We start from the raw sequence: 20637 nt of genomic DNA on the forward strand, positions 1-20637 counted from the left end.
TTAGCTCCAACCCTGATCAAACACACCTAGCTGTGAGTTTCTAGTGATCCTGAAGACATTGATTAGCTTGCTCAGGTGTGTTTGATCAGGGTTGGAGCTAAACTGTGCAGGACAGTGGCCCTCCAGGACCGAGTTTGAGAAACCCTGGTGTATAGGTTGCAGAAGTTAAAGCCTTTATTAAGAATAATCACCCAATCCAAGTTTGTTGGAGTACAGGTGCAAAGCACACAATCTAAAAAAAACCCCACAAATGTCCGCACACATTCAACAACTTGCAAGCTTTTGACCTCTCAGAGTCAAAAAGTCATCTGAAGAAAACCCTGAATGTTATTGGATCAATAACATTAAGATATAGTTTACCCAAATTGTTTGTCTAATTAACTCTCTCATGTCCTTCCAAAACTGTATGACTTTCTTATTTTCTCAAAATATATTTTGAGAAATTACTCGGGGTTTTGTACATTAAAAAATCAGTGGTAACCAAAACCATGTGATTACCAACAATTTTAAAATGTCTTCTTTTGAGTTACACAGAACAAAGAAATTCATACAGATTTAGAATGACATGAGGGTAAGTAAATGATGACAGAATCAACATTTTTGGGAAAACTAAATATCACTTTAGTGTGCAGACTCAAATCAGTTTTACTTTTTGATCGAGTCACACAAATGAAACATAACTTAAAGGCATTTTTACTCAATGTATTATGTAACTTTTTATATACACTGAACAAAATTATAATTATAACACTTTTGTTTTTGCCCCCATTTTTCATGAGCTGAACTCAAAGATCTAAGACTTTTTCTATGTACACAAAAGGCCTATTTCTCTCAAATATTGTCTAAATCTGTGTTAGTGAGCACTTCTCCTTTGCCGAGATAATCCATCCACCTCACAGGTGTGGCATATCAAGATGCTGATTAGACAGCATGATTATTGAACAGGTGTGCCTTATGGCGCTTTTCCACTGCATGGTATGGCTCGCTTCGCTTTTCCACTGCGTGGTACGACTTGGCTCGGCACGGCAGGGCTCGGTTCGCTTTAGCTCGGTTTGCTTTTCAACTGCAGTTAGTACTGCTTCAAAGTGGGTGGGATTATAGACTGATCGTTATAGTTGCGGCAACCAACGAGAGGAACGTCTGCACTTTGTCCACTGACCACGATTCAGCCATTACTTTTTTTGTGACACTTTGTTAAAAATTTTCTTCAAGCAAGTCAAGAAAGTAGTGTAAAAACAGGTGCCACAGCGGTGGCTGTTACTGGCTATTTAAATCTAGCGGGTTTGGTGTCTCGTGTCGCAAATACAATGACGTTTTCACGTCACATTTTAGTATCAGTACGGTACCCTTGGAACCTCAACAGAGGTGGTACCATTTAAAACGAGCCGAAGCAAGTGGTACCGTACCGCACCGTACCGTACCATGCAGTGGAAAAGCGCCACAAAGTGAGCCGTACTGAGCCGTACCATGCAGTGGAAAAGCGTCAAAGCATGCCGTAACAAACCATGCCTACAGTACCATGCAGTGGAAAAGCGCCATTAGGCTGGCCACAAAAGGCCACTCTAAAATGTGCCGTTTTATCACACAGCACAATGCCACAGATGCCGCAAGTTTTGAGGGAGTGTTCAATTGGCATGCTGACTGCAGGAATGTCCACCAGAGCTGTTGCCCGTGAACTGAATGTTCATTTCTTTACCATAAGCCATCTCCAAAGGCGTTTCAGAGAATTTGCCAGTACATCCAACCGGCCTCACAACCGCAGATCACGTGTAACCACACCAGCCCAGGACCTCCACATCCAGCATCTTCACCTCCAAGATCATCTGAGACCACCCACCCGGACAGCTGCTGCAACAATCGGTTTGCATAACCAAAGAATTTCTGCACAAACTGTCAGAGACTGTCTCAGGGAAGCTCATCTACATGCTTGTCATCCTCATCGGGGTCTCGACCTGACTGCAGTTCGTCGTAGTAACCGACTTGAGTGGGCAAATGCTCCCATTCGATGGAGAGATGTTCTCTTCACGGATGAATCCCGGTTTTCACTGTACAGGGCAGATGGCAGACAGCGTGTATGGCGTCATGTGGGTGAGTGGTTTGCTGATGCCAACGTTGTGGATCGAGTGGCCCATGGTGGCGGTGGGGTTATGGTATGGGCAGGCGTATGTTATGGACAACGAACACAGGTGCATTTTATTAATGGCATTTTGAATGCACAGAGATACCGTGACGAGATTCTGAGGCCCATTGTTGTGCCATTCATCCACGACCATCACCTCATGTTGCAGCATGATAATGCATGGCCTCATGTTGCAAGGATCTGTACACAATTCCTGGAAGCTGAAAACATCCCAGTTCTTGCATGGCCAGCGTACTCATCGGACATGTCACCCATTGAGCATGTTTGGGATGCTCTGGATCAGCGTATACGACAGCGTGTTCCAGGTCCTGCCAATATCCAGCAACTTCGCACAGCCATTGAAGAGGAGTGGACCAACATTCCACAGGCCACAATCAACAACCTGATCAACTCTATGCGAAGGAGATGTGTTGCACAAGCGTCCCGCACAAGCCCTGAAAAGTGAAGCCAAAACGTCTCGATCGCCCCCCGGTGACTGGTCCTAGTATAGGTCATAAGCCCCGCCTCCCCGTGTTATTCAACGGGACGTGAGACCAACCAAACAATTAAATTACACTTCAAATATCTTTTTTCCAAAGGTGGGTTCTTTCATTTGCTGTCGTTTTTATCACGCTGTTGTAAGTTCAAGTGTCTGTTTCAAAAATAAGTTGGTTTTTAGTTAGTTACGTGATGCGGTGGTGTAACGTCATGATTGACAGCTGTGATTGACAGGTTCTCAGAGCGAAGTAGTCACTGAAGCACCAACGGACATTTTTTTCGGGATCTTCGGAGGACTGAGGAGATTGTATTTACTTTATTTTAACAAGCCTCTTGTCGTACTGCAATCAATTTTTAAAAAAGTGTGCAGAATCCACTCTCCCTGAGTGCATTCGGCGAGAGTGAGGGCGGAGCGTTGATTTCGCGGCTTTACTTCCTGCTCACTACGGCGCAGGTCTGGTCCCGAGATCGCTACTGCGCAGACTCAAGTTCAAATATGTCAGATATGTCAGCGCCATATCGGGACACTGGCGGCTTCAGTTCTCATCAATGGAAGAGAGCGAAGGGGCGTCGTCCATCTTTTTTTACAGTCTATGGTGTTGCACTGCGTGAGGCAAATGGTGGTCACTCCAGATACTGACTGGTTTTCGTACCCCCCCCCCGGACTCCCCCAATAGAGTAAACCTGCACATTTTAGAGTGGCCTTTTATTGTGGCCAGCCTAAGGCACACCTGTGCAATAATCATACTGTCTAATCAGCATCTTGATATGCCACACGTGTGAGGTGAATGGATTATCTCGGCAAAGGAAAAGTGCTCACTAACACATATTTAGACAGATTTGTGAACAATATTTGAGAGAAATAGACCTTTTGTGTACATAGAAAAAGTATTAGATCTTTGAGTTCAGCTCATGATAAATGGGGGCAAAAACAAAAGTGTTGCGTTTATAATTTTGTTCAATGTATTTACCCTGTATTCATTCACAAATAACTTGACAAAATATTTCCATAATTATAAACATAATTCCATAATTATGTTTCTAGAAATGTATAGATTAGTACATTTACATTAATAATAACAGACTCAAATTTATTAGATAATTCTCCTCAGAGAACCTTGCATATTTTGTTGTTTTATGCAGAAGTGTAGGAGATACACTTATAATCAGTCCATCTCTCATCAGGCATGGATGTGGAAGCAGCTAAGCGGGCAGAAGAGGAGTGGATCATGCATGATGCCCGCCATTGGCTCACAGACGGGTTACCTGCTAATATTTGCCACCCCCGGACTGGTGCTACTCCCTTACATGTTGCAGCAGCTAAAGGATATTTGGAGGCCATTAAGTAAGTATGAATCCAAACGGAAATATGGTCAAAAAAATCCTTGTAAAAAATCTTGGCATTGCAAAATTTTAACTCGTATGATGGTAGCGTGGTATAATGCAAACATTTTTAAGAGTTTTACCATAGACTACTAGTATCTCAGTGATTAATGAATTTTGTAGTGTTTGGTATGTCTCAAACCCTAGGGACCAATCCACCCTTATTTGACCAGTTTAACACCCCATACTCATGCAGGGTATTCCACCACGCCATTGGGCGGTTCTCTGTTCACAGAATAGTCATTGTTTATTTCCCGTTTCTATGCAAAGTGGAGAAGGAGTGGAGTGTGCCTCAGAGCTGTTTAGAGCAGAAGGCACATCAGCCTCTTGTACACTGCATGATATCTCAAAACGTGACTGAAGAGAAAAAGAATAACTGGTCATTGTCATTCCCAGAGAATGGGAAGAGGGGAGGAGAAAGCATTAGGAGAAGGCAAACCTACAAACACACTCACTATTGAGATGAACTTTAAAGTCACCTTGAGATCAAAATGTTTCATGAAATGTTGCAATGTCTCAATTTATGGTTCATCCAGACTTTAAAGAAAATTCCTATTTTTCATGGAATATTGCAGTATTTATATATTATATTATAGCAGTATTTGTGTAGTATCTGTGCACTATGTATTATATCTGTGGTTCATCTGTGCACATCATATAACACAAATAATAACTTCCCCTCCCTCTTGCAATGACATCTCTTCTCTTCTCTGATGACCTTTTTTTCGGCGTGAGGGTGGGACGACCTGTCACTCACATGAGATCATAGCAATAGCAAACCACAACATTTCAATCAATTCCCAATGGACAAAATTAAGTCCCGCCCTACACTTTCATTCTAACTTTACAATGTGAGGGCAGACAAAGACTAAAGAGTTGATTTTAGTCATGAGACAGAAGAGTCTAGGGAATAACTTTCACCAGTTACATTTAGTGTGATCATTTAAACCAGTGATTCTCAACCAGGGGATGGGGCCCTCTAAAGCAGTGTTTCTCAACTGGTGGGTCACAAGACCGTTTTGAGTGGGTTGCAGACTGTGCAGTCAAAGAAACAACATCAACAACAATTTTTTTTAATTCTAAATGTTTATTTCTAATGCAAGACTTTTATTTTGAAAGATGTGCATGCAAGCTGTTGACTCTTTTGTCAGACAGAGTTTAAGTAAAGACTGCCTGAGAAAAACATGTCCTGATTCAGTATCTCTGTCAGATGAGATGTTGTTAAGCTACAGTATGTGTCAGTGTCATTATTCTTACGTTATTTTCGTAACTTGTTAATTAACAAATTTTCCTGTCAGACCCTGTACTCTACTTTTAAGGTTTCACTTCAATAAAGAGAAAAATAAGGATCAGTGGGTCGTGGCTTAGTGACCATGGGAAAATGTGGGTCCCATGGCCAAACCAGTTGAGAACCACTGCTCTAGAGGGCCTCAGTAAACATCCAAGGGGCCTCAAGATGACTTAAAGGGATTTAAAAATAAGACAAAACAAGCATTCAAATATGTTCAAACAAATCAAAATCAAAATATATACTTATTTTAATATACTCCTCTCAGCAACTGTTTGTTTTCTTTGATGAACCAGAATTCCAAAACCATGGTCTTGGAAAACCTGAATATACAGACATACCCTTACAGCTCATTGAAAAAAATGTTTCATTCCTCCAGAAAACTGCTTATATTAAAAGGAATTGTCTCATGTATATCTGCATGCCTTTGGTGAAGAAAGAAAGAAAGGATATAAATTATTGTTCATTCTACAGAGATGTATAAAAAAATGGTCTGGACAGGCTTGTTGGCACCCCTAGAAAATCAATTCAAATAATTGTATTTTAGTGATAATTCAAATGAACTGATTTGCTTAATTAGTATCACACATGTCTTCAATCTTGTAAGCAGTCATTCAGCCTTTTATAATGGAAAAAGTAGTCACCCTGCTGTTTGGTATAATTGTGTACACCATACAGAACATGCACCAAAGAAAGCAAAAAGAGAAAGTTGTCTGAGGAGATAAGAAATAAAATCATATGCAAGCATGTTAAAGGTGGAGGCTATAAGACCATCTTCAAGCAGCTTGATGTTCCCGTCACTACAGTTGCAAGTATTATTAAGAAGTTTAAGGTCCATGGGACTGTAGTTATCTCCCTGGGCACAGCAAAATCGACCCCAATGTACTGCCAAGCATCAGAAATCTGTCTCATTTGCTCCTCCAACAGGATAGTGACCCAAAATATATAGCTGAAAGCACCCAAGAATGGCTGAGAACAAAACACTGTACTGTTCTGAAGTGGCCGTGGAAGCGTGTTTTGTAAATTAGAGGCTGTTATCTGTTGCCATTTGTGGTCACATGTTGTAGGTGTTAGAGTGCAAATGCTTGTGCTTGCACTGCTGTAAGCATGCAATCAGCTGAGAAAAAAAAAAAGCCATTTTCACATAACACTGACAATTATGTGGATTAATAATAAATATCTCCTTAAATGCCGAAAGTCTTCAGTGGTCATTTGCATAGAATTTTGGACTGATTTCCTCACCACTCCTCAAACATTGTGGTTCTGCACAAATCACATTTATTTTAGATTCAAAACAGCAATGAGTTTGCTGCACTAATAATATTTATTTACCATAAATGTGATTACCAAAGGCACCTTTTTTTGTGGTATTTTTTGGGATTAATAATTTGACTTACTAATATTATTTTCTTCATGTAATTACATCTTCAATGTAATTTTAGGAAAAGTCAAATAGAAATGTCCTAAAACATTAGTTATAGCTAAATTAATCACAATTTAGACACAATTTAAACACTGATACGTCACATTCTGTGACATTGCTTTGGTTATTAACATGGAAGAATGAAATGGTTCAAAATAACTGAAAAACGAACCACTTTTCCCTTAATATTCATTTTGTGATATTCTTTTTAGCTATGTGCAATGCATACTGTGCATATGTGTTAACATTTAAAAGAAAAAAAGTGTTTCTGTGTTACATTACCCTTTAAAATGCTGCCTTTAAAATTCTCACTAGGTTTTGAAACAGAGCTTGTGTCTACATTATATTGTATACATTTTTCTCTCTCTCTCTCTCTCTCTCTCTCTCTCTCTCTCTCTCTCTCTCTCTCTCTCTCTCTCTCTCTCAGATTGTTGTGTCAGTGTGGTCTGGATGTGAGTACTAAAGACTATGATGGCTGGACTCCTCTCCATGCTGCGGCTCACTGGGGTCAAAGTGAGGCCTGTCGTCTGCTTGCTGAGCAGCTATGTGACATGGAGGCCATTAGCAATGGGGTGAGTGATAGAGAGATTGAGTGCACTGATTGAGAAAAATTCCATTTGTTTTTAACTGTTGTCTATGAGAAACAAAGCTGTCTTCCTGAGACAGGTATACACCTGGTACAAAGTCAAATCCACCATTGTGCCACATTTATATTTCAGGACAATTCTATCTTATTTTATCTATTACTAATTTTATGTTTTATACTCAGTTCACATCAAGAAATGTGTTAACAACAGCCAATGTACTGTAATCATAAAAACACAGAAATGTACCATAGTTCTAAATGGGAAAGTATAAGCAATAGAGTAGCAATAGCAAAAAAATAAGTGCAGAGGGCTCATTCTCTCTTAAAGGAAGAGGAAGTGTGGAGCTACTGTTTTGTGTCAAAATGCACCACAGTTCTGCAGCAGCACTGCAGTTAGCCATAATTCTGTTTCATAATGTCTGTGGGTGTGCATGCATGTTTGGGAAATGATAATAACTGAAAGTTTTTTTGTTTTTTTAAGGGTCAGACTCCATTTGATGTGGCGGACGAGAGCGTTGTGTCTTTACTAGAAGAGCTGTCTCAAAGACAGGCTAATGTGAGAACACACACAGACACACAACTCTATCTAAATCAGTCAGTCATTTTAGACACAAAAGGAAGAAATTCACAGCATGTTGCATGTAATATAGCATACCTTTTCAACTGGTGGCCTGCGTGCCGAATCCGGTCTATTGGTAAATGTTGTCAATTATTCCTCCTAGAATAATTCTGTGGATATTATACAGTTGAACAGATTGCTAGTGTCTGTTCTCTTTCATATTGCCAGAGCAAATAAAAAAAGTACATATACTTGTACTATTATTATTAGTGTGTTTTTGTGACATCAATAACACAATTTCTAACGTGAGTTTTTTGTGCTGTACTTTCTTTTTCTTTGCTCTGGCAATATGAAAGAGAACAGACACTTGCAGTCTTACAATTCAACTGTATAATATCCACAGAATTATTCTAATGGACGACACTTGGAATCTCTTTAATTTCTGTAAATCATCACTCACAATGCTCTCCCAGGCTGTGTTCTCAGAGTTGTTAATTTAGCCCCCATGATTCACTTTTTCACATTATTTGCTAATAAAGTAGGCAAGCAAAATAGACCAAATATCATTTTTATATATCCCAGAAAGACAGGAAAGCATTTTGAATTATCTGTCCGTGTTTCCTTAAGTTCATAATACGAGGCTAATTAAAGACTTTTAAGGCCTTTAACACATATACACATGGAAACCCAGTAAAAATAAAGAAATAAAATTATAGTGTATATATAAATAAATTATATAAAGATATATTTTGTCAAGTGTGGCTGTAATTATTTATTTTTGTACCCAAGTCAAAATTTTGGTGCAGACTCAACCAGTGAAATATGTCACTCATTGCTATGATGTTTAATCAGGAAATGAATTAAATCTGGTCTATTTAGATCCAATATTAATGAAGTGTGATGATTATATACATTTTTGTGTTTGTTTATTTTAGTGGAGGACTGAACAGGCACTTATTGAGCAACAGAATTCACAGATCTCAAATGCCAATACTGCAAACAAGAAACGCAGGTGAGAAAGATTATTTGTCTTTTAATCTTTCTGTCACGGGCATCTTCACTCATGTCTCTCTCTCTCTCAGAAGCTCTGTGTGCCGGATGAGCAGCAGGGACAAAATGTGTGTACAGGACCAGTCTAAAGAACGAGGGGTCTCAGGTGGCCTGGGTCTCAACGATGAGAGAGAATACAGCCCAGGTTCTCTCTTGCTTGCTCTCTCTCTCTCTCTCTCTCTCTCTCTCTCTCTCTCTCTCTCTCTCTCTCTCTCTCTCTCTCTCTCTCTCTCTCTCTCTCTCTCTCTCTCTCTCTCTCTCTCTCTCTCTCTCTCTCTCTCTCTCTCTCTCTCTCTCTCTCTCTCTCTCTCTCTCTCTCTCTCTCTCTCTCTCTCTCTCTCTCACAATTTAAACACTGATACGTCACATTCTGTGACATTGCTTTGGTTATTAACATGGAAGAATGAAATGGATCAAAATAACTGAAAAACTAACCACTTTTCCCTTAATATTCATTGTGTGATATTCTTTTTAGCTATGTGCAATGCATACTGTGCATATGTGTTAACATTTAAAAGAAAAAAAGTGTTTCTGTGTTTCATTACCCTTTAAAATGCTGCCTTTGAAATTCTCACTAGGTTTTGAAACAGAGCTTGTGTCTACATTATATTGTATACATTTTTCTTTCTCTCTTTCTTTTGTTCTCTGTTCTAGAAAGTTCAACAGTATCGTCTCCAGAAAGCATTGTTCCTTCTTCAGGGGTAAGACACACGCTCTTCTGTCTTAGCTTTCACTGTCGAATGTCTCTGCTGGTGCTTGTGGTTAATCACTGTATGTTTGTGTTTTTCAGACCAGTGAGGATAAAGAAGTCAAGGTGAATGATCAGGACAGAGCAAGTCGCACAGCAGTTGTGCAGCCCACCCCTCAGAGGCGAGAGTCACCCGCTGAGAGCCCCAGTAACGCCTCTAGTGACGGAAGGAAGTAAGATCGCTTGATCTAAAGAAATGAATGCTTTACAAGAACACTCCATTTTATTTCCATGCTTTTGGGCCCTATTTTAACGCTCTAAGCGCATGGTCTAAAGCGCACAGCGCGAGTGCACTTAGGGCGTGTCCGAATCCACTTTTGCTAGTTTAACGACGAGAAAATGGTCTAAAGGGTTGTCCCTTTTCTCTTAATGAGTAATGGGTGTGTTTTGGGCGTAACGTGCAATAAACCAATCAGAGTCTCATCTCCCATTCCCTTTAAAAGCCAGTTGCGCTTGCGCCACGGCGGATTCGCTTTACATGGCGGAATTTGCAAGCGGAAAGACTGAACGCTTCTCCAGAGAGGAAACGGATCTGCTCAAAGCGTGCAAGCAGAGCATCTACGGGACAAGCCAGATTCCACCATATCTTTATGTACACAATATTAATCTTTTACATTGTAATTCTTTTATTTTTAATATTTGGCATGTTTGTGTGCTGCTGCGCGTCCTAGTGTGTGTAATAAGCAGAGTGTGCGCGTGTTGAGCACCCGCCTATAGGCGCATTTTACTAACACGCTCTTAAAATAACAAAAAAAATACTGCGCCATTGACTTTAGACCAGGTTTTTGTTGATCAATGGCACAGTCTATTTCAGTTGCCGCAAAATAGCAACGCTCCAACAATGCGCCTGAACACACCGCGTTTTCAGACCTGCACCGCCATGGGTGCACAAATGGGCGTAAATGCATTTGCTATTTAAACAACGTGGCGCAGGACGTGAAAATGATAACTGCATCGGGCTGAAACTAGCAAAAAACACTTGCGCCGCATTGCGCCATGTTTGTAATAGGGCTCTTTATGTTATGTTATGTTATGTTAATGCTTTAAAAGTAGTTTTCATTTTTAATTCATGTTAACTAATGTTAACAATAGAACCTTGTTGCAAAGGGTTACCACATTAGGTAATATTTGCAAATTCTTCAAGATTAGGCAGTGTTAGTGATGTCAAAAAGTACCGCTACTACCAAGTCAATATTAAAATAAAAATTAATATGCCAATGTAAACTTCAGTAACTTGAAAAAGCCCTCTACTGCTAAATACTAAAAGCACATTTTGTTTGTTGCTTGTAATGTTATGATGCTTGTTGCTCTTCTTTATTACTATTTACTTGTTTGATTTGAAGCTATATTTAGTTCTTTATTTAGTTTATTATAATGTATTTGTTGTAGATAGAACTTTTAAAATTAAAATTGATAATTTTTTCTCTACAGCAGAGATATTTTTATAAATGTATCTCTACAGCAGTTAGATGGTTAAAATAAGTGTTTAGTAGCTTTTTTAATCTTTTGTATCAAAGTTGGTATTGAGAATCACTAAATTTCACTTATATTGGTACAGACTATCAAATTTTGCGAAAGTTATTAAGCAGTATGTAAAAGTAGTAAATAAATAAATGTTTTTAAGGATTTAAGATCTGTTCATGAATAATGATTAAATTGTTTTTCAGGTTTCAGGCTCCAGTGAGAGACGAGGAATCAGAGTTTCAGAGGAAAGCTCGCTCGCGTCTCATGCGGCAGTCACGTCGATCAACACAGGTGTGTGTTCACACCCCTAATCACTCATATTGTGCACACTGTTCAAAATGTTTTTTTTTTTCATTATTATTATTATTTATTTTTCCAGGGAGTAACACTGACAGATCTTAAGGAAGCAGAACGGAGTATTGTTAAAATCAATGAACCTCAGAACCTCAGTGTTCAGCCTGTGAGCCCCAACATCACAGTAACACCAGCTGAGAGAGGTGAGTCTTATTATCAAGTGTGTGTGAAGCACCTGGATTTGCTCTTTCAGTTAAGAGTAATGACTCTTTGATCTTTTCGATTCAGTATGACTTCTGTATGGATATTGAGAGTTTTCTCTCTGCAATAGACATAGAACCAGTGAAGGAATCTGGAGAGGCAGAGACAAGACTAGGAGTGAGAGATCGCAGGAAAGGGAGGAAAGAGAGACGCTCTACTGGTATCGTTCAGCTGGCTGAAGAGGTGAGCTTCAAACTTTCATAAAAACTAATTTCTCACTCTGCATTCTCACTCCCAGTGCATTTTTTTGTTTAAATGTACTTAAAAAAAAGTATGCTTTTTTTGCAGCTTCTCACCAGAATATTCCAAAAAAAAAAATAATAGATTTTGGAAATGTGTATCTGTGCCTTCATTTTAAGCTAATGTTGCCCACAACAATGTTATAGAACTGGAGGAGTTTGTGGTTGTTTACTTTTTGACTTGTTTTAAAATAGTGGCTAAAGTGATTCCCGGTTTCTTGTGTATGAATGAAAAGTTAAAGGTAGGGTAGGTAATCCTGTTCAGAAACATTTTTTTTTATACTGGGTGAAATGGTCCTTCCATTCTGATAGTAGTCAATACATTATGTGTTCAGAAAAAGGAATGGAAAAAATCTGACCTCTGTAGCAGCTGCAGGACAGTAAAAACTCTGACCAATCACTGCCATTCGGTGCGAATGTAAAGAACCAATCAGATGCCTTCATGTCTCGTGCCCGAGCACCACTGCGTGCACAGCCCTGCGTGCACTCATCATCACATGTCACCGTTCCCGGAAATATTCAGCAGCTCACTACACCGAGTAAGCAGGAGTTTGCGGCACAATGGCTGAGAAAATGCAGCAAAAAGTACCAATGCCAGCTTTGCTACTTTGCTAAACTACTTCCTCGGACCCTGCCCGCAATCTTGAACGACCTCCTCTGCTTCGTCCCCGACCCCGGAGTGGACCTGTCCTCGAACCGACGATGCGGTACTTGTCACCGGAGTGTAACGTTAGTCCTCATCAGAGTCAACAATGTTTTCATCATGGAAACTCTTACATGCAAAACACCGTATATGTTATGACTCTTACACGAAATTCACCTTCATCACAGTTTAACTGATGGTAATGGAAAAACGTGTATCAATGCAACCTAGCTTTGCCTTATAAATATAGCTCGTTACCGAATCAAACAAAATATATTTTAAACTTTACCAGTATCGATATGCTAGCTTGATAGTGAGTACTAAAAGCCATCATATTTGTTTATATTCATAGTGATAAAGTTAGGTATTTTATTACATGTGATTCTGACATGATGTCACTGCATGCACTGCGCTCCTTCCTCTCCGCTCGTCTCAGGTAAATAATAAATGCGTCTTCAGCAGCTGAGCCTGAGCGTTTGGCGTCGCGCGTTCATGTGTTTTGGGGGCGTGGCTTTGGAAGGAGCCCAGAAGGGAGGGGGTGGAGTGAATGGAAATAATGACCTGTGTTTACAACAGTCGTGAGAGGTCTACAGACACTCGATTTTTATACTTTCTTTTTCAGAGTACTTACATTTTAATTATGTATTGGTATATAAAGACAGTTTAAACAAATTTGGAATGTTTTTTTTTCTGAACAGGATTACCTACCCTAGCTTTAAATGATAATGTTTTTTTATGATAATGATTTTAGCTGGATACCAACTGTTATATGCAAACACAAACAGTACATAACTAAGGGTCTATGATATTGAACAGAGACCAGAATTTGGAAATTAATGGGGACTTAAAGGAGAACTCCGGTCAATTTTAACATTGTCGCGCATGATCATAGGTACTAAACCAATGCGCGTGAACTCGACAATCAATTACTATGGATTTTGACCGAAAACAGGATGTAAATACAGGTATGAGCGCTGGCTAAATAAATATAATTTTTATTCATATATTTCACATCTACTGCAGTCAGATTGACCCGCGTTCACTCCGAAGGAATCACTCACATGACCTGTGCACTTGTAATGACACATCAAGGATGTTAAGAGGCTAAAAGCAGGTTTAAAACTTGCCCCATTGAAGTCAACAGGGTGCAAATTTTAAAAAGAGGATAACACGGTGTAGGCAACACCGATTTTTGTCGTTGCTCTCTGTATTGACAGCACTCCAAATGTACAAAAAAATGAGCTCAATGTTAAAATTGACCGGAGTTCTCCTTTAATAAACAAAGATGCCCCTGCACAATTAAACTAAACCTAGTACAGCTGTCGCACTTAAAGTGAAATGTGAAAATGAATTAAAAGTATTGATTGCGCACTACATTTAGATCTGCTCATGTTGCATCGGATTTCTTTTTACCCAGTTTTTTGCAGCGTTGCACATTATAAACAATCACACTAGTTTTTGTTGAGCTTATGAATGCAATGGTCAATCAGAGGCCTTTAGATTAGTCACCTCTTAAAACACCAGAGTTAAACCAATTCATAAACGGATATTAGCTTTTTAAACGTTTTATTGAACAACATTCATAATTAACAATAATTAGTACTTTATGTAGGCTATTTACATTTATGCAATTGTTGTATAAATACAGTACATGAATGCCAGCTTTGAGTCTGTTTAAATACACATAAATGCAGTTTCTGTTCCACCTTTGCAGTTTGAAGATGATGTTGATAAAATTTTATTGGTAACAGTATAGAATTCTGATTTTTTTTTTTAAGTAATTGAGTAAATTTAAATATTTGACATAAAAGGCAAAACTGATAAATTTAACAAGGTAATTAAAGAAATTGCCATTAAAAGGTAAAAAGGCTTCTGTAAATCAATGGGCAAATATTGGGCAAAAAAAGTTAATTTCCAACCCTGACAAAGACCTCAACACTATAATGATGCGGTCATCCCAAAACTGGTATATCAGAAGGAACAACTGGGTGCTACTTTAGTGTATTTTGCATAACATTGCAAACTCACTCTCTCTTGTTTCATACAAATGCAAGTGGTGCCATTTTGCATCTTTGTTATTGATTGTATTGAAAATGACCATCAGAATTTATATAGTATTCTTGTTGCTAGGCCGATTGCTTTGTACAGTGAGAACATTTGAGGGTCATTCTACAGAAACGTCCACTTTTGGTATGGCAAGATGTCTTAAAATTGATTTCTTTTTCTAACATTTAAACTTACACCACATTATTAGATTACCCTTTGACTTTATGAATACGCATAAATGACAGCTTAATGATTTTTTATATTTTTTGTACATTTATTTAAAGACGGCATGTACCATTTTTTTGTCACTGGTGTTACCTTACTTCTTTGGCAATATTAAAGGTTTTTATGAAATATTATTTCAATTTTTTTTCAGCACATGTAGACAGAGTTAGCGAAAAATAATAATAATGCAACAAATATGGAGATTATGTTTTATTTATTTTAATCAGGTTTGTTAAAAGTGTGCTTGAATGAGGTTAGTTCATCTGCGCTACCATCTATTTGCTATAACAATGAAAATATTTGAAAACCAGTTAAAATCAAGTTAAAATCAAGTAATGATGCAATCCTTTAAATCTTAACTTTTGAGTGTAGCAGAATTAAATGGATGTAACATTATTACTATGTCACATGTGTGACATTGCATTTAATGTGACAGAAAAAAAGACAGTAACACCAGTGACACAATAAAGTGTATCTATAAATGGAAGTCACTGGTGTTACTGGTGTTACCCATAAGAAAGGTGACACCAGTGACAGTAACACCAGTGACAATTTTCATGAAAAATTAATTTTACAAAACGGCTGCTGCAAGGTAACAAACCACATGTTGTCAATCATGGTATACTAACTAAATTAAGTAGTTTAATCCATTTGTATTCTAGTTTTTTTTACAATTACATAACAGTAAAGGAGGTCATACCAGTGACTTCAACTAAAAGCTTCATATGAAATCATGAGATAAATGAGAAGATTTCTGATAACTGAAAATAGACAGTGGATCTACCATGGGCTTTTCTTCATAGATATTCAGGAAATTGGAAGAAGGAAGTCAAGTGATGTCATCAGTGTGATTTTTATTTCAAAATAAGAGATTTTTGTTAAACGGTAACACCAGTGACACAACTCCAGGGGACCACTACTTTCATTCTAAATTTTATAATATTTATTCTGCATTTTTTATATATATATCATTTACATAATATATTTGATAGTTATGTATAGATTATTGTATTTTAAATGGTGTAAAAATCTGTTATTGACCTCAAAATAAAGCATTTTCCCTCTGTACATGACTGTGGGGACGAGCACTTCTGTGGTGCTTGGAATTATATATAATTAATAAAAATCAAATATTGCCACATTGATGGCTCAAGAAGGTGTAATTGTTCAAATAACATATTGTTTTATTTTAAAATGTAAAGAAATTGTAACCCTAAAGTGTTTTTTAAGTGTAATATTTCTGTAAAGGCTAGGGACAGAAAAATGGACATTTTCATAGAATGACCCTTTTACACCCCTACTTGTGTTTGGTGTCACTAGTGGCAAAGAAATTCCTTACTTGTAAAAAATGTAAAATGACTGACTTGTATTGGCATTTTACTTTTGTTCAGATGGATGATATGGATGCAAATGAAAATGCTGAAAAAGACAAGAGCACAAGGTTTGTTTTTTTAAGGTTTTCTACATCTCCTGGTGTATAGATTTGTTTGAGTGGTTTGGGTTGCGTTTTGTGTTTTTTGTTCTGCTTGTGACCACTTTGCGTAGATGTGGCTTTGGGGTTTGCCTGTCCGAATTGGCGGATTAATTATTGCACAGTTTTAAATAAGCTGCTTATAAGCTCACATTGAGAGAGTAATGTTGAGGCTTTTGCAATGATATTTTTAACAGTGTTGTTTGTTTTTGTAGGGATCCTCTGTTAGATGATTCCAGACACTCTTCTCATTATTTTAGAAAGGTAATGATTTTTTTTTTACGCAACAATCATCAAGAGACCGATGAGTAATATAAGAGCTGGTTTACACTCTTGTGTGTTATCTCAGTTGTATCTGCAGGTGTTGCAAGAGAATGGAGATCTAAAAGAGAAACTGCAGGAAACTCAACTGCAGCTAAATGAAAGTAAAGTTCAGCTGGAGAAACTCAAACAGGTGAGAGGTGTTTTTTCTTGTCCTGAGACTGAAGGAAGGGGATATGTTGAACCACTAAAGTGATAGAGAATTCTTTTGTCTGTTCTGTTTGTTTGCATGTAATCAGAATCAAGAGAATGGATCAGACAGACCAGCCCTACTGGAGCTGGAGAGATTTGTAAGTTCTCACACTGTAAAAATAATAATAAAAACAACTACGTATTTTCCAGTTTACAAAACCTTTGAAATCTGAACACAGATTTGAAGTTTTCTCAATTTATTTTTTACAGTGCACAATTTCATACCATTAGATAACATTAGTTAATGCACTGGTGTCATGAACAAACAATTATCAATTTTTTTTTTTAACTAATTTTTTACTTTACATCTATTAATTAAATGTATTTTTAAATACATTAATGAAATTGATATGGCTTGAAATGTTAAAATGTTAGTACATGTTGTAATTAACATTAACCTAGATTAATAAATTCTGTAAAAGTATTATTCATTGTTAGTTCACCTAATGCGCAAATGTTAACGAAATGAACCTTATTGTAAAGTGGTTTTTTTATTATTTTTATCTGCTCTCCACACAGGAAAAGAAAGTTCTTCAGCGGAGAGCATCTGAGTTAGAAGATGAACTCAATGTAAGAACTTGAGCTTTAAAATTCATCAGGAATCTCCTAATTATGCAAAATCTGCTGACTGTTTTTTACATATGTTGTTAGGATTTTTCATGGGAAATATGTGTAATAGATTTAACATTTTTTTTAAAAAGAGCTTTGAGATTACTACACTCTTTTGACAGCTAAACACAACTTAATAAACAAACATATAAAAGGTGGGAGCTCTGTAGAACTTGTGAAATGATGGTCATGCCAAATCTGCAGAGCTTTCTGCAAAGTTCCATGCATATACAGGCTTCCATGTGGGCCTTCTCATCTCACTCTCTGTCACCCCTTCCCCTCTAGGTGCTTGTGGATTTGCGTGCTGATAACCAGAGACTGAAGGATGAAAATGCAGCTCTCATTCGTGTCATTAGTAAGCTGTCGAAATGAACCTTTGGGCTCTTTGCATTGTTTTCCTGAATTCTTTGCCCATACAAAGAACTGCACAATATTTTTCTTTCCCTCTCTCATCTCTGGGACATATACATCTGCCTGGGGTGATTAAACTACTGTTCTTAAAATTGATATGTACATATGTGAGGCCTTGTTTAGCTGCCATTTTAGATCCATCTAAACTGGAATTTACAATGACTCAAGTCCATCTGCTGTTCAGCTGCTTTAGATTGTGGTGTTGAGCTTTGATTCAGGGTGCTCTTGTGTCATTTGTAATGTTATTGATTTATTTTGTGCAATGTGCTTGCTGCTTTTTATTAATAGCACAGCTTTAATGTTTCTTAAAATTCTGCAGACTTGCCATCTCACTAATTTAGTTCACATCCTTATTTTGTACCCTTATTACACTGGGCTGCACTGATGACAATGTTATTGATACTTTGAAGTTTCAGTTCAGGTTTACTGTTGAGTTTCACTTAAGACATCTACCATTGCAAAATATTTGCCTTTCGGCAGGTACCTCTTAAAACCTGCAAATATAGATAAATCAAGAGTTTATGATATACAGAATATAGGATAGTATATAGTTCATTAATAACAAAAAAATGATATAATATTACAATTACAATATAACAGATCAGATGAATGTACATTGAAATAGAAATTAAATTTTATTTTATATATTTTCATATGCATTCATATTTGAATGTACATAAAGTACTGATCTGTTAAGCATGATCTAATATTTGTTAAAGGCTTATTACTGAAATTGCAGTGTTATCAAACTTACAAATGTTTAAACCGAGCTTTTTAATGTCATGGCGCTGTTAGCTTGCCAATGCCATCATAATTTTAGCTTAAATGTTTCTTTTGTTTTTTAAAAATATTTCTTGTAATGGTAAGAGAGAAAAAAATGTGCCAAACAGTAACGACATTGCTCAGGGGTCTCTTGGTGAGACAGTAGAAGATCTTGGGGTTGTGTGTCTTTTTCTCAGTATGTATTTGGATTAACACTGTACTTTAGCTGACTACTGTTCTTTGGACCAAACAGGCATTAGTATGAATCTATTTCTCTATTATTGCATATTTATAAATATATTATATATGGTGAATTTTGATGATTGATGATGTTGTGTTCTGCCAGTGGTGTAATCTCTTTTTACTAGGAAGAGATACAAAGTGTTTTGTACTGTGACTATGAGTTTTGTCCTAAACCAAACTGGCGCCATAGGTCAAAGCTTTTTAAAGTTTACCACTGTTTATTTGTGTTTTCCCCTAAAATTATAGCTTTCAGAGCTTAAGCATTTGTTCATCCAGCCAGTGTATTTTGCCAAAAAATGTGCCTTATATATATATCTGTTGCTTTGTTAAAAAGGATGACCAATAAATATCAATGCAAATGGTTGTGTAACAACCATTAAAGTGGTCTCTGCACCATTGCTTTTAGCTCTTACAAAAGGGCTGGTAATATATTAAATAAATAGCAGCTTGCTAGACATTATTTTCAAAAGTTTGATTTCCCATTAGTGGCAGTGGTAGAAAAATAAAATGAAATGTACAGTATGTAGTAGACAAATGTTGTCTGGTTCCTTGTGAAAATTTGGAATATGATAAATTAAATTCTTACTGGGAAACATCACAGGGCAATTTCATACCAGTCTTAACTAAGTCATATTACAAACATTGTTTGTGTATTTTATTATTGAAACAGGAAGTTGGAGTGGGACATAAGCCTATTGAAACTGTTGAAAACTTTTTCTTCGTCGAAGCAAGAAACCAGGAGACGTTGGGGATCACGTTCAAACAAAGTTATTCTTTATTGAGGACTTCGCGTTGACGCGGCTGCAGTTCTTCCCAAATCAGTCTGGCTAACATACTTTACATGGTTTCTTTATAGGTCTTTCAGTGGGCTGTCCTTAAAGGTGCTAAACATACACACAGCCTTAGAGGTAACCACTAAATCTAATCATCTAAAGACAATAGAGGCAATTGCCCCCAACTGACTTCCCCAAATGGTATAAACACAAATGGTCCCGAGAACTAAGACTATGTAACAGTCACACACAGTTCAGCTCTTAGTTGGAAGATCAAAGATGGTATAAACAACAAATGGTCACGAGACCTTAGACTAGGTAACATTCACACACAGTCCAACTCTTAGTTGGAAGATCAAAGACTAACAAAACCCCTGACTATTACAATGTTTAGACAGCTGACTTAAAGCTGACTTCTGATCAGTAAATTGATGCCATCATGTTCACCTTGAATGCCCAATACAGTGTAATTCACCTTAGTTTTTCATGTGATGTTATGTAAGGAAGTAAGATCAGCAGATCTTAAACATATTCTTAAATTTGGATTCTTCAGTCCCCCGTTTGAGAGTTCTTAAAAACTCTCACAAAATACAAATTTAAACACATAAAGTTAATTCTTGTAACTGGTGTAAGTTACAGGCACATCGCATATGTTCATTCTTGTAACTTGTGTAAGTTACAGGCACATATAACTTGCTCTGTGTTGTTCATCTGTAATTGCATGTTGACACAGAAACAAACATGCACTTAGGGTCCGTGAAATCTTACGTGTGTGCTGGACGTGAGTCATTTGTTGGTTGACACACTTGATACTAACAGGTTTCCGAACCATGAAAAGTTATCTTCAGACATATTAACCAGGTGCAGCACTCAGATAATGGTGCAGGCTTGTAGTCTTGATCATATCGATGGATGACTGAAGGTTCTGTATTTCTGTGTTGTGTATTTTTTCTTCTTTTTCTTTTGTGATTGGCTCGTTCAGCAGTGGGTGTAGTTGTCTTCTTGAGGTTGTGGCTTCATATGCAGGTG

At 37.5% G+C, this 20637-nt stretch overlaps 1 protein-coding gene across 3 annotated transcripts in view; it reads left to right on the forward strand.

Moving 5' to 3' along the window:
• ppp1r12c (protein phosphatase 1, regulatory subunit 12C) overlaps positions 1-19445 on the forward strand; it is a 28673-nt gene extending 9228 nt beyond the window's left edge. For 2 of the 3 annotated variants that reach the window (XM_079884127.1, XM_079884126.1), the window contains exons 6-21: positions 3803-3962; positions 7139-7283; positions 7779-7853; positions 8792-8868; positions 8939-9051; positions 9561-9607; positions 9697-9827; positions 11322-11409; positions 11498-11615; positions 11744-11856; positions 16218-16267; positions 16513-16561; positions 16647-16751; positions 16858-16908; positions 17330-17380; positions 17705-19445. In XM_079884127.1, coding sequence (XP_079740253.1) covers positions 3803-3962; positions 7139-7283; positions 7779-7853; positions 8792-8868; positions 8939-9051; positions 9561-9607; positions 9697-9827; positions 11322-11409; positions 11498-11615; positions 11744-11856; positions 16218-16267; positions 16513-16561; positions 16647-16751; positions 16858-16908; positions 17330-17380; positions 17705-17791 — 1460 coding nt within the window. In that variant the 3' untranslated portion in view covers positions 17792-19445. The remainder of the gene's footprint in view (positions 1-3802; positions 3963-7138; positions 7284-7778; positions 7854-8791; positions 8869-8938; positions 9052-9560; positions 9608-9696; positions 9828-11321; positions 11410-11497; positions 11616-11743; positions 11857-16217; positions 16268-16512; positions 16562-16646; positions 16752-16857; positions 16909-17329; positions 17381-17704) is intronic. The other variant, XM_079884128.1, reaches the window with a different exon arrangement.
• Positions 19446-20637: the final 1192 nt, after the last annotated feature.

Source organism: Squalius cephalus (assembly GCF_949319135.1).
Source record: "Squalius cephalus genome assembly, chromosome: 10".
NCBI classification, from domain to species: domain Eukaryota; kingdom Metazoa; phylum Chordata; class Actinopteri; order Cypriniformes; family Leuciscidae; genus Squalius; species Squalius cephalus.